This window comes from Plectropomus leopardus, chromosome 12, assembly GCF_026936395.1.
Source record: "Plectropomus leopardus strain MGB_pleo_1.0 chromosome 12, ASM2693639v1, whole genome shotgun sequence".
Classification (NCBI taxonomy): domain Eukaryota; kingdom Metazoa; phylum Chordata; class Actinopteri; order Perciformes; family Serranidae; genus Plectropomus; species Plectropomus leopardus.
The window spans coordinates 15,563,805-15,577,553 of record NC_142187.1 but is presented as its reverse complement, the minus strand read 5'-3'; the positions used below and the strand labels follow the sequence as shown (position 1 = coordinate 15,577,553).

General features: G+C 39.8%; 1 protein-coding gene across 1 annotated transcript; it reads left to right on the top strand.

The window, feature by feature from the left end:
- Positions 1-384: 384 nt before the first annotated feature.
- Positions 385-13,486, top strand: pif1 (PIF1 5'-to-3' DNA helicase homolog (S. cerevisiae)). Its single transcript, XM_042498121.2, has 13 exons — positions 385-535; positions 761-1,320; positions 1,641-1,764; positions 3,463-3,588; positions 4,493-4,646; positions 6,504-6,618; positions 7,886-7,992; positions 8,226-8,365; positions 8,739-8,845; positions 8,996-9,083; positions 9,818-9,963; positions 12,205-12,396; positions 12,921-13,486. The coding sequence occupies exons 2-13, from the start codon at positions 769-771 to the stop codon at positions 12,969-12,971; spliced, it is 1,902 nt and encodes a 633-aa protein (XP_042354055.2). The 5' UTR covers positions 385-535; positions 761-768; the 3' UTR covers positions 12,972-13,486.
- Positions 13,487-13,749: the final 263 nt, after the last annotated feature.

Genomic DNA, 13,749 nt, shown 5'->3' with positions numbered 1-13,749 from the left:
TTGCTTTTGTTGTCTTCTTATGTTCCACACTGCTTTTCGTTTGTTAGGTGAAGATATTTAACACATAGGCTATTAAAGAAAAAAATTAATGAAGACATCTTACAAATCCAAGGGCGTTTACTAGCACGCCCATTGCCAGACATGAACATTTGATCACGCTTTATTTAAATACTGAAACCTACAATTACATAACGCGTGCACATGAAAAAGGCAAGAGAAAGCACATTTTTAATGTTAAACTTTAACGCTGAAGTTACCATTTCCGCATAGCCATGTGTATCTCACACAAAGATGACGTCGCCAGTTAAAATAGCAGCGATTGGTCGGCGTAGCCAAGGGGGCGTCCCTTATCGCACTCTCATTGGATGCGACTTTAAACCTCCTCCTCCTGATTGGTCCGCAGCGTCGCTCAGCTATTGGCTGAATTCACGCACCCGACAATTTGAAAATCGTTGTTCGCCTTCACAGAGAGGAGAGAAGCTGCACGAAGAGGAAGAAAGACAAAGATTAAGGCCAAATCTGTGTCAAAACAAAGGTAAGAGCTGAAGCTAAGGTTTTCGTAAACAAAGTGTCATTCAAAGTTTGTTTTGATCACGCAGTCAAAATAAATTCTTGCACGAGGTCGCGATGTCTGTGCTGATTGAATGAAACACAGCTGTGGAGATGTTACATGATTGCAGTTCAGGAAGTTTTTTTTTTTTTTAAAACAACGCAAACTGCAGTTTATTGATAAACGTGAACTCTTGTATTTGGCGTGAAGTTTCAGTGATGTTATCCGGGGAGGACGGCGCGCAGCTGCAGTGCTGTGTGACGGTGGAGCAGCTCAACATCTCGGGCCAGGCCACCCGGAGGCAGGTCATCCGTAAAGCCTCTGTGGTTCTGGGCCGGAACGAGTTCCAGGAGATCATCCTGCGGATCCACGACGGGAAAGTCCCGCAAAATTACCATCTGAAAGAGTTCAAACTCTTCACAAAGTTCGTCAGAGATGGGAAGTGCACTGTCAAACTGCTCCGTGAAAACATCCAGGTGCTCATCTCCAACTGTCCCCCGGACCGGCTCAACATCTTCCTCAAAACCCTGAGCATCAAGCACCAGGCCCTGCAGGGCACGAAGCCTCTGAGCGACCGAGAGAAGCTCAAAGCCGGTCTGCCCCGCAGCTTCGAGGCCATCAGCCCCCTGCAGCAGAGGGACATCCAGAAAGTCAACGAGCTGAGGAGCAAAGAGGCTCCCAGAGGACTGACAGACCGCACCAATAAGACTGCTGCTGCAGGGACAGGACAGCAGGTGAAGAGGTCCAGGAGTGAAACTAACTTCAGCCCAGTGAGTTGATTAAACTCAATAAAACACACCTTTCCTCACTTTAAAGGGATACTTTAGGTTGCTCTTTTTAACTGGATTGTAAGGGGTACTTTTTCTACGGAAGCCCAAAGCAGCCATGCATTCATACGTTTTTCCGAGATCACTGAATAATTTTCTTGAGATCTCGAGATAATGAAATTGTGTTTTCCCGACATTATGACATAATTATCTTGAGGTCCCTTTAAAGTCTCTTTATTTGTAGCTGCACCGACATTATCTCCCTGGATCGACCACCATGTTTGTATCTAGTCTTTTTAATGACTGTGTATTGATTGTTTCAGGTGAAGGCCAACCCAAACAAAAAGCCCACTCTCTCTCTGCCATCACGTAAGCTGAACAAAGACCAGGCTGCTGTCCTCAGTGCTGTGCTGAGCGGCAAAAACGTCTTCTTCACTGGAAGTGCGGGTTAGTGTTGAACAAAAGATCAAATAGCATTTAGCAAGTTTCCAGAAACCCTTGTCTATTCAATTCAAACTGTATTAATCCCAGTGGGGGCAATTAGTTATGAGCAGCTCCAACATAGAGAAACACAGAAAAAAAAAAAAAAACACACCATGAATACTCCAAAGAGCTGAAATGTGTAATACCGTCCATAATTTTAAGAAACATTTTGAACATTTTTTATATCAGCACCTGTAACTTGCTGATTTTTTTTTCTTTGTTTTGTCGAACAGCACTCAAATTATGACACAAAGTACCCTTATTTGATTACCACAGATAGCAATGTTTCCAACTTCAACTGTATTACAGGATTAATTGATGTCAAAAACAAGGACTTACATTGTTAAAACCTGTCCCACTACTGGGTGTAAGTCGTAATATCAAGAGTGAAGAATAAAAAATTCCCCAAAAAATATACATTAAAAAAAGGGTACATACATAACCAATTCCTACTGATGTCTAACTTTTTAACTGGTGTGTCAAATGCACGTACCTCACGGGGAGTGAGTCCAAAGTTAAAAGCTGTGGCTCGTTGCAGACAGGCCACTAGCCCAGCACCTGCTGATGTGTGCTCACTTTTTATCTTTGATAACGTAAGATCCAGACATTCAGGAGGTTTTTACAAACGGACCTGGTGATTTAAACCCTTAAAAACACTGAATAAAGCAGTTTAATGTCAACAGTGCTTTTCTGACACTCTTGTCACAACAGAGCTGCAAACTACTTAGACCGATGTGAAAACACCCATGGCCCTTTCTAGAGCTTTTGTTCCCTTTGTCCATTGTAGGCTACTGTACAAACATGGTGGTGCAACACTGCAGTCTCCTTGGTATAGAATATGTATGTAGATATACAGTATATAAGTGTATATAATTATATATGTAGATATAAATGGCTCATTTTGAGGTAACAAAAACTGAGGACATGAGGAGGATGTGAAATGAGGGGCGGTGTCGCATTCTGTGTTTGCACTTTGTTTTTGCAATATGTGTTTCTATATGGCATCTTTTACGTCTAGGACAATTTTCCCCAGGGACAATTAAAGTAATATCTAAATTGAAAGAGCATCACACAAAGGAGCCAAAATACTTGCTGCTTTCTGGAGGATTTGTCTAAAAGAATTACATTATATATTCTGTAACGGTGTTACAGATTTATTATATCTTACTGATGCTGTCATCTAGGTAGCAAGTTTTAGGCAATTGTCTCCAACATTTCCTCCACAGAATCTGATTTAAATCTTCTGTCATGACACATTTATGGTGTTTTTCCATGAATTGTGTTTTTTAAAATGCATTTTGCCCGAGGACCCTATTGTAATTCCTCTTAATAATCACTCACGACCACTCTCAGTGTGTGTCGTGTATTTTTCTACAGACACTCTGCCTGTATTTTCATATTTTCTGTTTTCAGGATGCTTATAGGCGTGTACAGGGTGTACAGTGCTCAGGTGAGGTCGGGGCTTTATAAAAGACAGTGTCCAGTTGCCAGACTGTAATCAGCAGGCATCTAAGACACCAAAAAACGCAAATGTAGCAAGGCGAAACACAAGTCCAGGGTTGGCTTTTACTTTAACTTTCACTAGCAAGCTTGTATACAAACAGTAACCTACAATCCTTTGTATCATTATTTCTTCTAAGCTTTTGTGAATGTGTTTTTCAGGTACAGGGAAGTCCTTTTTACTGAAAAGGATCATGGGATCTCTTCCTCCAAAGAGCACCTTTGCAACCGCCAGCACTGGAGTGGCTGCGTGTCACATCGGAGGAACAACGTTACACAGCTTTGCTGGTCAGTCACCATTTCTCTGAGGAGATACTTTTTTTAAAAAAAAATTTTTTTTTTATATATATATATATAAACGACAGGCACAAATGTGTCTGCAAATAACATTTAATCATGGATGAGAGATGTCCAGAGTTTTTTTTCACTCAACATAAATAAGTCATATTGCATGTTATCAATGTTATCAATTTGCTGGTTTCATTTAAGGTCTCACCTAAAATTAGGCTGTACTGATGGACCCAAAACAGGGGGCAGAAATCTAATCAGTAGAGAAGCAACTAACTGTTTTTTTCACGATTGAATAATCTGATTATTTTCTTAGCAATTTTACCTGGACCCTGAGTTTGTAATAAAATAGGCTTTTATGCCATAATGACAATTTCCCAGACCCCAATGTGGCATCTTCATATTGCTTGTTTTATCTCAACAAAGCTACAAAACTCAAGGATATTCACTTTACGATGATACAAAAAGTAAAAATCAGCAAACCACACTGGAGAAACTGAATTTTGTAAATGTTCCCATAAAAATTACTGAAAAAGAAGTAAAAAAAAATATCTGTTGATCAACTAAATGTTTCAGCCCCACTTATCAGTGTCTGCTGTACCTTCAACACAAAGAAAACACGTCTTTGTATCTATTTCTTCTTTTGTGTTTACTTTTTTTTTAAGTAGCGCTGCAGCCTTTGACTCCACGACAATGTCGGTGTGATGGCATATATCGGATTATGAATCTTTAATATAATCGAGGAGGCGGTATCAGATGTCTCTCCACGTTAACAGACCCTTTTTAATTAAATCTCAATATACAGTACACGCTGTGATGTGAGTATTTACATTAGATGGTGTTCATTCGTGTTCCCCCTGACCATCTGTCTCTTCATCCTCCTGTACCCGTGCTCTCTCTGCAGGTATCGGCTCCGGCTCTGCCCCACTGGAGCAGTGCATCGAGCTGGCTCAGAGGCCTGGCGTGCTGCAGCACTGGACCAGCTGTCGGCACCTCATCATCGATGAGATCTCCATGGTCGAGGCCCAGTTCTTTGACAAGCTTGAGTCAGTTGCCAGGTGAGATGTCAGTCTAAAAAATCACTTCATGCTAATATAGTATTTCTTAACGGAAATCTTAAGTGAAGAAAGATTAGATTGTTTCTGTTGGAGAGCTTTTACATGTGCTTGACCACTGTGTGTCCTTAGAGGGTACGTTTTGGTATTTTTAAACCGGGACCCTATTTTCCCATGTTTTTTTTTTTTATCTAATGATTAATGGGAACAACCATTTTTGAAATTGGTTGGGTACTGAGTGAGACAGGCTGCGAAAAGGGTTGCAAACTTACGATGTATGTACTCTCAATTTATATCCAATACATGTTTTTTTTGTCACTGACAGGCTCAGATTGTCAATATAAGTGTATGACAACATAATGGAAAGGATCCTTACGGAGACAGAACTTTTTCTTAAAGAGTAAGATCCTTTTTGTTTAACCAGTAACAACCCTGAAATTCTGATCACCAGATCCATCAGACTGTATGTAAAAAAACAAAATCCTAAAGAACCAAATCAGGTTGCACAATGTTTCCAAACACACCTTATGGGACACTTTAAATATGACACACTTCTTACAGACTCAGATCTTCTCTTTAATATCCGTTCGTATCATGCTGGTCCTCAGAGATTTACAGTAACAGTGTTTAAGCACAGGTAGACTTCAAGTGTGAAGAATTTTAATACATGTAGACATCCATTTCTATTTATTTGTCTTACAGTTTATGGCTCCAGTTAGAATAGTTTTTAATAAAGCTCAGCATTGCTCTGATGTGAGCTTATACTGTCTGACACATTTTATTGGAGATCGGATGTAAGATTTCAAAATATAAAAGCTAGAAAGTGCACTCAGTGGAGTACAGATTTCCGCTTGGAGGTCTCCTGAGTTGATCACAGCCACACTAGACAATTCTTGTAATTACAGAAGATGCATTGTAGCATGTTTCAGAAGCTAATAAAAATACATGTGCCATCTATTTTTTGACTGAGCCATGACGTGTTGCACACATCAGATTGAGTTTTCCTGCAAACAGACAATATAATCAAGACAATTGGTTTAAAACACAGCCACACATTTTTGAACTATTTCATTCTTAACTAGATTTTTAAAAGTATTAATTTTTTCTGTAATCTGCAGAACAACAGAGTGAGAAATAGCAACAATAAAAACAATTTAAAAAGACTTAAAAAGGAACCTTATGTCAAGACGCGATGCCTCTGAAGTGATTCTGATGTAGTATGATGCTGTGGGGCAAACGGACCAAAAGTGGGTCGCATGTGGACTCTGGAGGGCTCTGCCCAGTGGAATTGTCTCTCCTGGCTAGCTTAGTCAAAATGGCCGTGAAGAGGGGCACCAGTTCATCTATATTGTGCTTAACTTTGGTGGAAAATAACATATTGGGTGTGGAATTATTCTGCAGATGCTTTAGTTCAGAGTGAGGCCAAACTTTTCTATGACTGTCAGTTTTGAGCTACAACGCATGCCAAAATGTGGCCTGCAACAGATGGTAAAGCTTGTGTTTTTTAGCCAAATAGAAACACTTGCGGCCGGTTAATTGAAAAGTCAGCAGTCGGTGACAGCATAAAGCAGTTAGTAAAACAGGATTTTCAACAACTGTGATTCACTGCAAAGACGAGGAGTCCTTGAGCATACAGTCATACATGTTCACTTAAAATACTAGGCTCATTAGGCCAGTAGTTTGCAAGATTAGAAGCAGACAGATGCATCCACACTCAAGACTAAGCTCAAAGTCTCCTCCAGGCTCACACCTGGCGGAGCTGATGAACACTGTCAGATCATCAAAAATACTGCAGCCTTATTGATGTCAATCACTGTATTCATCTCTAGTGAACCACAACATCTTACTGTGCTCGCGTAGGTCTGTGAGGAGGTCAACTGAGCCGTTTGGAGGCATCCAGCTGATCGTATGCGGTGACTTCCTCCAGCTGCCTCCCGTTTCTAAGGGAAAGGAAAAGGCCAGCTTCTGCTTCCAGGTTAGACCTTCATGGATCTCACCTGTTTGTTAATGTGATTCATTTGGTAAAACTGTTGTCAGTTACCTGATGGGGGATTAGAGCGATTGAATCGTTTACAGTCATTTACTGCAACTCAGTACAACTACCCTGATATAAATCCTACTTTTAAAAAAGACATAAATTAAACTGTCTGTAAATTTTTCATGTGGTATATTTTTAGGTGGAGTTGATAATGGGAATTCTCATATTTTGTGTGTTCTTATGGAAGTGAAAGAAAAAACATATATAAAGAGCAGTCTTGTGTTGGGACTGTAGAAGTGTTTGAGATTTTCTGTTATTTTTATGTACTTAAAGGCTGATCAGAGTACATGTGAGACAGTACTGTACTGAGTCATCTGCAAACTTCCTGAAGAGCATTAAAGGAATACTTTGCCCCCCAAAAGGAAAGCATGCATGTCAGTTACTCACCCAGTGCTACTTTGAATTCATGAAGAAAACTTTGTTTTCCTTGTATGATCCACAGTGAACAAAGAATCTGCAAATAAGCCATGTATCAACAGCAAAACTATATCAAGACATCCGTTGACCATCTCTTACACAACTTGTGCAGTATAATCAAAATCTCATTTACCCAGCTGTATTGTCAGTACTTCCCAAACAGACAGCCCTGACTGACCAGGAACTGAACAAAAAGTGAATCTTAATCTCTTCAAAGCCAGACTTCATTGACAAAAGCATTAATTTTACCTCGCTGAACACAGGAGCTGTTGATCTACTGCTGCCTTGATCAGTTAACTTGTATGTGTTATTGCATGACTTTGTTGAATCCCAGTAACTATTTAAAACATCAAAGTCACACAATAACACAAACTAACAAACTGATTGAGGCAGTGTTAGACCAGCAGCTCCTGTATTCAGTAAAATTATTGTTTTTGTTGATGGAGTCTGGCTTTAAAAAAGTTATTTTTTTTGTTTAACTTCAGTTTCCTGTCAGAAAGGGCTGTCTGTTTGGGGAAGTGTGTATTGTACAAGTTGTGTGACAGTTTGTAAATTAATTTTTCAAATAGTTTTGCTGTTGTTAAGTGCGGCCACCTTTGTTTCCCTTTATTGATGATTTTTTTTCTGTTATTGGATTCTTTGTTTAATGTGGAAGCATGAGAGAAAAACAAAGTCTTCCTCAAGAAATCAAAATAACACAGGGTGAGAAATTAATTTCAGAATTATATGGTGGCTGAAGTATTCATTTAATGGTTATTTTTGGAAAAAACATTTCTCCCTCCTTCAGGCCAGGAGTTGGCGTAAGGTAATCCAGGTCAACTTGGAGCTAATGGAGGTGCGGAGGCAAACTGACCAGTCATTCATCTCTCTCCTGCAGGCAGTGAGAGTGGGCAGGTAAAGTAATGGGCACATTTAGGAAATGTGTTTTTGTACAGCTAATGTGATGTGAGAGTACCAAATGTTGATTATAATATGTCTAGTTACGTGTATTGCATAAATGCATCTAGAGCTGTGAACTGGCCTTTCAGTCACAGCAGGTCATTTTGTTTACTCTGAAGAACGTTTGTTCTCTGCTGCAAAAATAGCTTTTCTAAAGGAAAAGTTCTGTCTGAATTAAAACCATTCAGGGTGACAGAGGAAGTCACCGCCAAGCTGATGGAAAGCGCATACCATCACATCGAGAGGGACGGCATTCTGGCGACCAGGCTGTGCACACACAAGGACGACGTGGAGCTCACCAACGAGAACAAACTCCAGCAGCTGCCAGGTTTTAATTTGTTTGATTTCATTCTTACTTTTCAGCTTGAAACAGGTGATACTGCGTTTGGCTTAGATCCAGGTGGAAATTGGCAGAACTGTTACCCATGGCTTGAGTCTTGAAACCTTGTTTCCTCAAGATATTTCAGTGTCAGCCTAATCCCGCTAAACTTTCTGACTCATGTTGTGTTCTGCTCCAGTATAGTTTTTTATTTTTGTTAGCCTTAATTGCATGAGGAAACTGTAAGGAGTGTGTTTGACCAGCAGTTTTCTTGTTTTTCTGTCCCTGATCATATTTTCTATGTGATAAACTCTGCCTTTATTTAATTTTATTTTATTTTAATTAAACACATGTGTAATGAAGCTCTCTTTTCTTCCCTTAGGGTCAGTGCGTGTGTTTGAGGCTCTGGACAGCGACCCAGCCCTGGTGAAGACGATAGATGCTCACAGTCCCGTCAGCAGACTGATCCAACTCAAAGTGGGAGCTCAGGTTAGTGCACTTTATAACTTTATATTCTCTTGACACAATCTACTGCAATCTGTCATGCAACATTGCGCTTTTGTAATGTGTTCAGAATACTGCGCTCATTTTGACTGAAGACGCTTTGGATTTTTTTTGGTAATGCCTTCTCTTTTTAAGGTCATGCTAACAAAGAACCTGGATGTCGCTCGAGGACTGGTGAATGGAGCACGAGGAGTCGTGGTGGCTTTTGAGTCCGGAAAACATGGTCAGAATCTTATTTATGTAGTCATCTTGAAATATATTGCAGAAACATTTGCTTGGAAAAGCCAGACTTTATTGACAATCTTTATATATTTAGTTGTAAATACTGTATAGCTTTTGTGGCAAGAAAATAGCAGATGATACTTTCAGGAATAGTTACTGGGGTATATTTTATAGAAGAACTTCAGAGTAGCTTTGATATTTTCAACCTGGAGTCTATTCTTGCAAGTTTTTGTGTCTGATTGACTAGTATGAACAACAATTTTTGAAATTGGTGCAGTATTGAGTGAAAGTGCTGCAAACAGCAGCAGAGAAACAGGCTGCAATGTGGCATGTTTGCAAATTCAGTTTCCGTCCAAAGTTATTTCTGTTCTGATAAACAGAAAGCACCTCACTCTAACAAAAAGGTCAATTTCTGTCCTGTTCATAATGTTTTCAGACATTCAGTGGACGCACATTGAAAGTGCCAAATGCCCCGAGTAGTTACTTTGCAGCCTCTGTCTGCAGCTCTCGTGCTCAAGACTGGCTCAGTTTCAAAAAAGTGTTCACATTATTTCCTTAGACACAAAACAGGTTTAAAAATACCAAACTTCTCCTTAGGTTCTTTCATGTTGTATCAGCAGGTCAGGTAGAAACAAAACTGCAGATTCCTTTAATGAAAATGCCACAGATTTATGTCTTCGGTAGTAACGGTGGTGGTAAATTTTCATCCACACTTATTCCTCTCTGTTTCCTCAGGACTCCCACGCGTGCGTTTCATGTGTGGCGTCACAGAGGTGCTGAAGCCTGAGCGCTGGGTGTTTAAGTCTGGCGGTGGGATCCACCTGAGTCGACAGCAGCTGCCACTCAAACTGGCCTGGGCCATCTCCATCCACAAGAGCCAGGTGAGCACAGGTTTAGTCACAGCCACAACTGCTACAACAGGCACAGAAATACTCAGACAAAAGCTCACCACATCACTGTGATGACATTCTCTTTTTGGTCGACATTGTTCACTGTTGCCATAGAAAACCTATGTCATTATTTTTTTTGAATGCATGACTCAAATGACGCAATTTGAATTCAATTTGCCTGAAACTTATTCATTTTTCTTTTGTACTGCATGTTTAGTCACCAGACAGCTAGACATGGTCTCAGGTTTGATTGCAGTTTCTGAGCCGGCCTTGTGGCTCAATCATTGTTCACGATATGTCTTGTCGTTCAAGGTTAAGATCAAAAGGAGAGTGAAGAGCGATGTAGAAATATCTGCTGAGTTCAGATAAAAAGAATCATCTCATTATAATGTTTTACAGGAGCACATTTTCTATAAATTGGCTAGTAGAGATTTTTTTTCCAAGTAGTGGAAACACAATACTTGCAAGTAATAGGTTACTGTGCATCTTGTAGCCATTGTCATGAAATTTTGTGCAGGCATTTATGAGCCACAGCTGATTTGCCTTAACTTTTAAGATCCCCTATTTTTAAAAAAAAAGTTTTTTTTTAGCACCACCAGCAGGCCAGTTTTCACTTGTCCAGTGAAATATCTCATTTGACATTACTGACACCGTTAGCTCTCAGACAATTAATCTTAAAGGGCAAGTTTGTTTTTTTTCTCCAAACTGGACCCTTTTTTTCCCCCATGCTTTTGAGTCTAAGTGACTAATGGAGACAACAATTTCTGAAACTGATCCAGTACTTGAGCGTAAGTGCTGCACCCGGCAGCAACAAAACCCGCTGCAATGTAACCATTCTGGGTGTGTTTTCACCATAAGTTTATGTCTACTGAAAGAGCTTGTTGTGTCCTCACTGCAGCGGCCGTGGGTTTGAGTCTGGCCTCAGCCCTTTGCTGCATGTCATCCCTTCTCTCTCTCCCCCATTCATGCTTTATCTGTCATATCAAATAAAGGCAATAAAAGCCCTAAAAATATCTTTTAAAAAAACAAACTTTGCTCAGTTTAATCGCCCCTCCTCTCTCCTCCTCACTTGCCATCATCCGTCTGTGTAGAATCTAATAACAGCATCTAAAAACTAGTATCAGGCAAGAAAATGACGTACTCACAGCTTCAATATTGCACAGGAGGCAGAGAGGCTCAGGCTAGGTGAGTAAGACCAGGTGCAACAATGTTATGTGATGTAGGACATTGCTCCAGAGGCCTAATCAGACACCAGCCCAATATTAGTGCTACCCACAAACAAGCTGTTATCACCAATCACTCAGCTGCCTCACCACCAGCACCCGCTGCAAACTACATCCTGACCTCACACTCTGAAATTGGTCAAAGGAAAAAAAAAGCTCCCTCCAGGTAATTGAGTTCAGTGGTCACGACCAGCGTGTCATCAATGTTTGATCTACAGCAGAGGAGCTTAAGCACGGGGAAATAAAGGAACCCCCACACCTGCAGCCCTCCAGAGGACATAAGCCAACATAAAAGAAATCTCATTCCTGCAAATAACAGGATGGGGCGGCAATATCGCCGAGACCGCTTTGAATCTTGTTTTTTGATATTATAGCAAATTAATCCATCAGTGTTTTATTTTAGAATGTCTATTTGAATCCGGAATAGATTAGTCATACTGCAGCAATTCGGTTATGTCAACGTTTCCTTCCGACAAGTCATTATGGATCCTATTGAGTGCTGTGATTGGCTAGTACTCATCATGTTGACGTGTCCACAGCTGTTAGTATTAGAGCAAAGAGGTTATGGGTAGAACCAGTACTAGCCAGTCTCAGATATTTTCCCAGAGAAAAGTGGTAAATTCACAAGAAAAAAAACCAAATGTACCACAAAATTGGGTGATGATGTATTAAAAACAACATTTTGTAGAGGGAGTAGGACATGGTGGGTGAATGGGCTGAAGCACATGACTTTCACACAGGAGACATGGGTTAAAGTTATGTGTGAGTCTATGTTGGCTTTTTTAAAGTGGATTTTTACCCTTTGTGTAAACATCATATTTTGATTTTGATAGGATGACAAGGAATACTCTCTTGTGGGTGTAAACAGCAACATTGGGTACAGACACCTCGCGGCAAAAAGCATCTTCGGCTTGATTTTTAACTACAAGTTGACAGTCTGTAGACGACAGTTCTGGGGTTATAAAATTGCTTTTTTGGCCTATAACTAGTGTTTTTAAATTAATTTTAGGGAATGACACTTGACTGCGTGGAGATCTCTCTGGCACGTGTGTTTGAGAGCGGCCAGGCTTATGTGGCCTTGTCTCGGGCTCGGAGCCTGGAAGGCCTGCGGGTGATGGACTTTGACCCCAGTGTTGTCAGGGCAGATCCAGATGTTCTTGTTTTCTACAAGAAACTGAGGAAGGAGAGGATGCTTATGCAGGTGAGTGCAGAACTCTTCCTCATGTCATTGTCATTACCTATTGCATTTCAATGTCGGGCAGGGACATATGTGAAAACTGGAGTTTGGAGGCCCTCCAAAGGAAAAGTTTGAGCATTAAAGATTTAATTTCCTGCATTCAGATGACTTACTATGCACCAATTTGTGCCTTTTCTGCATCAATTTGTGGTGGAAATGTCATTACTTTAGTTACAAGTCCTCTGTTACTGTCATGTTTTAAATCAGTGGGATGAATGCACATGTTCTGAGTATTGAGGGGGATGTATACCTGCAGACATGGTTGATTGATATCTCAGCTTTTTCAGAAATACAGTTAGTTTTAACATGACATGTTGAGTACATTGAATACAACCTATAATTCTTGCATTTCTGTAAGATCACAAAAAATGATACATAGAAATGCAAACACTTTTGGAAGTGCTGCAGAAGATCCTCTTTATGAAACACTATTCACACACTATTGAGTCTTGTAAAATACCTTTATCTGTCTCTGCTGCACTCTGCAGGCCTCCATGGATGATTTTCTTGGCAGCAGCAACAAAGAAAACTTGTGGTGAGAAGGTGAATTCATCTACATCTCCTGTGATATTATGCACTGTGTGCATGGTTATCTGTATGATACCATACTGTTTAATTCCTTTTGGGAAAATGTAGTTTTCTTAAATGACTGTAACAATCACAGAAATCTGCAATCACGGTCTACCTCACGATTCCTGTTTTAACTGGCAGTACTCGAAGTCACACTGCCACCTCCTGGTTATTTGTATTTTTAAGAGCTTATTTTTATACACTGATTTTTAATTTATTATAATGATGGTGGCATCTATTTCAATAAAGTTTTAGTCAGCTTGGAGTTTTTTTTATTGAGCACTCTTAGTGCTGTTTTGAACCACTACACATAATAGTGGGAAATACATTTTAATCTTGTCACAATTTAATATTTAATGTTTTTTTTTTAGGCCAACACAGATTTTTATTTTTTCCTTTTTACTGATGTTCCTAAACTGAATTTTATGTTTTAAAATGCAAAAAAGGACAACAAAATAAAAGGGCATCATTGCCTGTAATTGGCCCCCAGTGTTCCTCTTATATAATAACATTACCTCCTAAGACTGCATGATTGTTCGGTATTTTTTTCTTTTCTTAACATCATTGGATTGTGATGAGGCCTGTCAGGATAACTTTTTGTGGCCGATACATTGTCCCAGAATTACAATGAATGCTATTATTGTCATTTCTAGACCATCTTATGCCACTGCTTTATAGACAATTTAATAGCAAAATAATTAAAGTACTCACAAAGCAATTAACTTTTAACTCTGAGAAATATTTATA